Source organism: Lutra lutra, chromosome 10 (assembly GCF_902655055.1).
Source record: "Lutra lutra chromosome 10, mLutLut1.2, whole genome shotgun sequence".
Taxonomy (NCBI): Eukaryota; Metazoa; Chordata; class Mammalia; order Carnivora; family Mustelidae; genus Lutra; species Lutra lutra.
Window position 1 is genome coordinate 66,049,352 of NC_062287.1, and position 6,000 is coordinate 66,055,351.

At 43.3% G+C, this 6,000-nt stretch overlaps 1 protein-coding gene across 1 annotated transcript in view; it reads left to right on the forward strand.

The window, feature by feature from the left end:
* Positions 1-5,677, forward strand: part of CTR9 (CTR9 homolog, Paf1/RNA polymerase II complex component) — a 29,757-nt gene extending 24,080 nt beyond the window's left edge. The window contains exons 23-25 of the mRNA XM_047692395.1: positions 1,057-1,153; positions 1,794-1,906; positions 4,606-5,677. Coding sequence (XP_047548351.1) covers positions 1,057-1,153; positions 1,794-1,906; positions 4,606-5,032 — 637 coding nt within the window. The 3' untranslated portion in view covers positions 5,033-5,677. The remainder of the gene's footprint in view (positions 1-1,056; positions 1,154-1,793; positions 1,907-4,605) is intronic.
* The last annotated feature ends 323 nt before the right edge of the window (positions 5,678-6,000 follow it).

Here is a 6,000-nt window from a genome sequence, read left to right on the forward strand (position 1 = left end):
CTCTCACCTGAATCTTCCTTGTGTTAGAATTTGTGGAACCTGGTGATCACTTGATCCACCCAGACCTTAAAGCCTTTTGTTCCCCACTTCCTGTTTTAATCATAATAATCCTAAGATAGACCCCATCACCAAAGCCCCTGAGTACTTGGAGTTACCACACATCTCCACAGCTTTCCTGTGAGAGCTGCAAGTTAGTCATCACTGCCTCTCTTATGTCTTCAAAATTGTAATATTTATGGGAAAATGTATGCTATGTAGAATGAAAACTGGGTGTATCCACCCTACCTGTCCACGTGCAATCTTAGGAAAGTCACCGAGCCTCAGTTTCCTTTGTGTAAAATGGTAACGATGCCCACCTCAAGTTTTGCTAGATATATAAAGTGTGAATTAATGTAAAAGATGGGCCTTTGAATCTTCCCGGTGCCATTTGCTGTTAAGATAAGCGGTACCCTTCCCATCCCTCACCTGGAGGTACCCCTGAGCTGTCCTGTTCCTCTCCTGGTGCTCCCCTGTCCAGGAACCTCCAGTTGGCTATACATGCTATGCATTCTAAAAGTACATTCTTTCCCTGAAGTTAGCGAGACCTGTTCCTCTCAGCCCTTCACTACCTGTATTTGGGGAAGAATCTAATGAATTCATCGAGACACAGACCTGTGGAATGGAAGCTATGATAGGGCCTCACTAGGCCGAGAATGAGTAACTGGGAAGGAAGGAAGAGGAGAGGAAAGATGTAAGATCTGGAGCCTGGGTCTTCCATCACATTTTCTATCGCTCCACCAAGTACAAGAGTCAAGGTTATCTTAGATTAATAGGAGGACTCAACAGAGACGTGATTATTTGGTAGACATCACATAAATTCATGGTTTTTGCAGACTCCTGAGCTGTGTACAGCAATTGTAAATGATGGCCTCTGCCCTCGAGGAAGGACAGTGTGGTTGAGGGAGCACATGTAGAGAGTAGTATTCAGAATGAGTATGTGGCGATGACAAAGTAGTCTTAGACTTTCTAGGTGTGAATGAATCTTGACAGACTTTCTCTCGATGTCCGCTATATAAGACCTCCAAAGGGAGAAGAAGGATCCGACGATGATGAAACCGAAAATGGCCCCAAACCAAAAAAGCGCCGTCCCCCAAGAGCAGAGAAGAAGAAGGCTGTAAGTTTCTAACACTGTGGTTTTCATCCCTGTTGTCGGCAGGAAGGGTCGCACTGCACCAGAATACATTCTTTCCTTGCAGTTTCTTCAAGCAGAAATGCTTCTTTTTGAAGTGTAATGGCTGCAATTTGTTGTTTTTTTTTTTTAACTTTTTTATTTTTTTTTATAAACATATAATGTATTATTAGCCCCAGGGGTACAGGTCTGCGAATCGCCAGGTTTACATACTTCACAGCACTCACCATAGCACATACCCTCCCCATTGTCCATAACCCCACCACCCTCTCCCGACCCCCCGACCCCTAGCAACCCTCAGTTTGTTTTGTGAGATTTTGTGAGATTGTCTCCCTCCCGATCCCATCTTGTTACATTTATTCTTTTCCTACCCCCCAAACCTCCAACGTTTCATCTCCACTTCCTCATATCAGGGAGATCATATGATGGGATGGGTGTCTTTCTCCAATTGACTGATTTCACTAAGCATAATACCCTCTAGTTCCATCCAGGTTGTCGCAAATGGCAAGATTTCATTGCTGTTTGGTTTTATCATTACACTGCAAACTTAGTTGAACAAGACATCCTAATGTAATGTAACCTAAGAGTCTTAAATAATCTGTTATGTTTGGTCTTCTTTCTTTAGCCCAAGCCAGAACGTCTGCCTCCTTCAATGAAGGGCAAAATAAAGTCGAAAGCCATAATATCGTCAAGTGATGATTCTTCAGACGAAGATAAACTTAAAATTGCTGATGAAGGGTAGGAATTGTTCCCTTAGTGTATTCTCCTAATGAAAGATAAGAGTGGGCTGTGCCAAAAATGTTTTCTCTTCAGCTTCTTAGGATTTTCTGTCAAAGCTGGCAGAAACCTCAGCACACATCTTAATCTAACCCTGTCATTTTTGTCCTGTCACATGTTTGTCCCTCAGAGAAGAAAACCTATTTTGAGATCTTATTTCTCTGTGGATATTAGCTGAAATTTCCTGGATAACCTCCTTCTATTTTTTTTAATAGTGAAATTTTATTTTATTTTACAATATTTTACTCTTACTTTTTTTTTGCTGTTTTATTTTTTTATTTGAATTTTAGGCAGTGGAATATTGGTTTATGGTGTAGAATTCAGCGGTTCATAACTTAGGTACAACGCCTAGTGCTCATCAGAAATGCCCTCCTTAATGCCCATCACCCATCTAGCTCATCTCCCACCCACAGCCCTCCATCAACCCTCAGTTTGTTCTGTTATTAAGAGTCTCTTATGGCTTGTTTCCCTCTCCTTTTTTCTTTTCCCCCTTCCCATATGTTCATCTCTTTTCTTTCTTAAATTACACATACGAGTGAGATCATATGGTATTTGTCTTTCTCTGACCGACTTACTTCACCTAGTTTAACATGTTCTAGCTCTGGATGGCATCCTTCTAAATGAAATGTATTGCTTTGCTACACTATCAGGCCAGCTAAAACTGTTAGAGTAGCCTGCTCCTGGCCACGTGGAGATGGGACTTTCTTGACCGTTTCCTTCGTTGTCGGGCAGTGGTGACTCAGCCCTGCCAGCTCCAGGAGGGGCTTTTCCTAGACCGCTTGTCCACTACTGTTCTTTAACTCATGGTGCACCTGGAGAAGCAGTCTTTGAGTTTACTTGTCCTAAACTTGTCCCTCAGTTCCCCAACTTGAATTCGTAGACAGGGACTCTGAATGCTGTACGACACTATATTTCTTCTGATGGCCATCATTTCATTCATTCATTCCACAGTCACTTGAACATTCACTAAAAATTCCATGAGATAGTGTGCTGAGTGCACACTGTATCTGAGGGATACAGAGGAAAGAGTCATAGACTCTGCCCTCAAGTTTATGCTTTAGAAGCAGTGGAGAATAACAGATAAGCCAAAAACCGCATTATCGTGGGATAAGTGTTATCACTTACGATTTCATTTATTGCTCTCCAGGGACAATACCTACTCTGGAGTTTGAGGGGAGGGTTGTAGGAGACAGGCTTTGTGAGAGGAAGGCTGTTTGAGTTGAGTCTTGGTTAGCATGTTGAGGGAGCTGAGGATGCTGGCGGGGTGCTGCCCTCCTGGGGAGCGAGCTCTAGGGAATCATCTGTAAAGACTTGCAGTTCCTGTTTTCTCTGAAAACACTGGCTGACCTACACTGTGGTTGCCTTGCCCTTTGCCCACAGTGTTACCCCAGCCAGTGGTGAGAGGCATGCACGAGCAGAGCAATGAGGTGTGTGTTTTTAGAATGAGCATTGTTAAAATGTGTAGGCAGAAGGGTCCGTGTGAGAGGCTGAGCTACTGCTAAACTATATCGGAGGTAAGACCAAGTTGATTTGAGCCCTTTGTATCAGTTAAACTTGGTCCTGACCATCACAGTGTTTGCTTATTTGGCAAGGTAGAATGATAGGAGTTGAATTGTGAGAGGCCCACTGGCCTTTAGCATATATACAGAATGAATATACAGCGTCCTCCTCTCAGTCACTCTTCATGTCCACTCAGGGTGACCCAAGTAACGTATTGTACATCTAGGTTTCTTCTTTCAGATTTAAGCACAGAGAACCTTTCTTCAATCATGTGGAGATGGTTTCATTTCCAAACAGAGGAATATATTTCATCGTATTCTCCCTTCTTAGACTGAACCCTGTGGGATTTAATATTCTTTTCCTGGAATATTTGTCATGGAAACCAAAACTAAGAAGTATGCCACAAGAGAAGTATGTCCTCCTGTGCAAAGCTCTAGCCTGTGAGCACCTGTCACAGCAGTTAAGGGAATGCTCTGTGCTCCAGAGCCTCCAGGAAGCCAAGATTTCCTGGGTGCCACCACCATTCCAAGCATAGGTACAAGTCCCTTTCCTTTTAACCTATCAGCTGATAAGTAGGGGGGACCTCCGAGCGGAAGTAAGCAAGCTACAGAAGCCTTTTTAGCCCCAGCTTCTTCTCTGAAGTAAGTCTTGTGCTGGTGGAGGGCCCTAGTGCAGCCGCGGATCATGGATAGGAATGGTGCCTTTGCTCTTCAGGTGTCTGACAGGATGGCGGCGAGTCCAACTCATCCAGCCTTGGGAGAGGGTTAATTGCTCAGAGTCGACAGCCAAGCAAGATCCTGGGTTTCACTTCAGCTGCTCTGAACTTGTTTATGAAAATTCATTATCCCTTTTCATAATTTTATGTATGAAATTGAGAAGTGCTTCATTCTGATGAAGGGTGCCTGGTATAAGCCAATGAGACTCCTCGTTTACTGTTTAAATGCTGTGTTATAATCAAAGTACCCTATTCTTTTTTCCTTTTAATCCTTTTTTTAAACTGTGAAATAGATCAAATTTACAAAACAGGACACAAAAAATGAACATCTGTGTAGACACCATGTAGGTCATAAATAGAACATTTACTGCCCTGACATTTTCAAAGCATTCTCTGCTCTTTGAGTCTCCCATGGGCCAATCTAACCAGTGCTTGTCTTTACCAGACATCACCGCACCAGCAACAGCAATAGCGACTCGGACGAGGGAGAGCCTCGGAAGAAGCGCGCCTCTTCGGAGAGCGATTCCGATGGGAACCAGAGCAAGTCTGGCAGCGAGGCCGGCAGTCCCCGGAGGCCCCGCAGACGGCAGTCGGATGAGGATTCAGACAGTGACCAGCCAGCCAGAAAGAGAAGGCCCTCGGGTTCGGAGCAGTCCGACAACGAGTCTGTGCAGTCCGGGAGAAGCCGCTCCGGAGGCTCAGACGTGGACTCTCGCCCCGCTTCTCCAAGCGCCGAGTCCGAGCGTGAGTCCGAGAGAGGCTCTGATAATGAGGGCTCCGGCCAGGGCTCTGGAAATGAATCCGAACCGGAGGGATCCAACAATGAGGCCTCAGATCGGGGCTCAGAACATGCGTCAGATGATAGCGACTAGGTTTTATTTCACAAATAAGCTTCATCTCGGGAGGAAATTTTTTTAATATATGAAAGCTGTGATAAAAACGTTTCAGATGTTTAGTCAAACAATTGTGAAATTTTTCCTAAGGCAGTTTTTTTTTCTACCCATTTGTATATTACTAAGCCCCAAGAGATACTTCCTGTGCTGGAGTCCAATATTTGAGCAAATGAAGAACATGACTATTCTTCATTATGGTACACTTCCACCTGTCATATGTGAAAACTGCAGTAAAAATAAACCCAGATGCTAAACCATTCCTACAGAGGTTTGACTGAAACTGCCAGACGTCTCATCATCTTGTGTGTTAAGCAGCATACTGTTTTGGTTTTTATTGCAATCTTTTACCGAGTGGTGCAAGAAACTTGGTATTAATGTCTCTGTTCCATTTTAAGTTGAGATTGAGAATATTTTTATTTTCTGGGCAAGGAGATATCTACTGTATAATTGCACCAAAGTACAAGTGAAAGGAAGGTTTTCTTTAGTAGTGTAATGCTGCAGCCATGTAGATAAAATCACAAATATATGATTTGTTAGGTCGAATAAGATGTGGAAAAATGCTTTTCTGTTAGTAGAATGCAAAGACCTACATAAGCCACACAATAAAATTCTTTCGCCAACTTTTATGGGTAACATCGTGTCATTTGTATTTACTCAGTACATTTGTATATGAAAATTTGGCATAAACTATGCAAATATTTGGGAGAACCTGAACTAAGCTGAAGGTTTACTGGAAACTTCTATCATTTTTTTAAGATTTTTTTTTTTTTTAAGATTTTTATTTATTTGAGAGAGCACAAGAAGGGTGAGGGGCAGAGGGAGAAGCAAACTCCCCGCTGAGCAGGGATCTGGATGCAGGGCTAGATCCCAGGACTCTGGGATCATGGCCTGAGCTGAAGGCAGACGCTTAACTGACTGAGCCACTCAGTTGCCCCTAAAGATTTTTC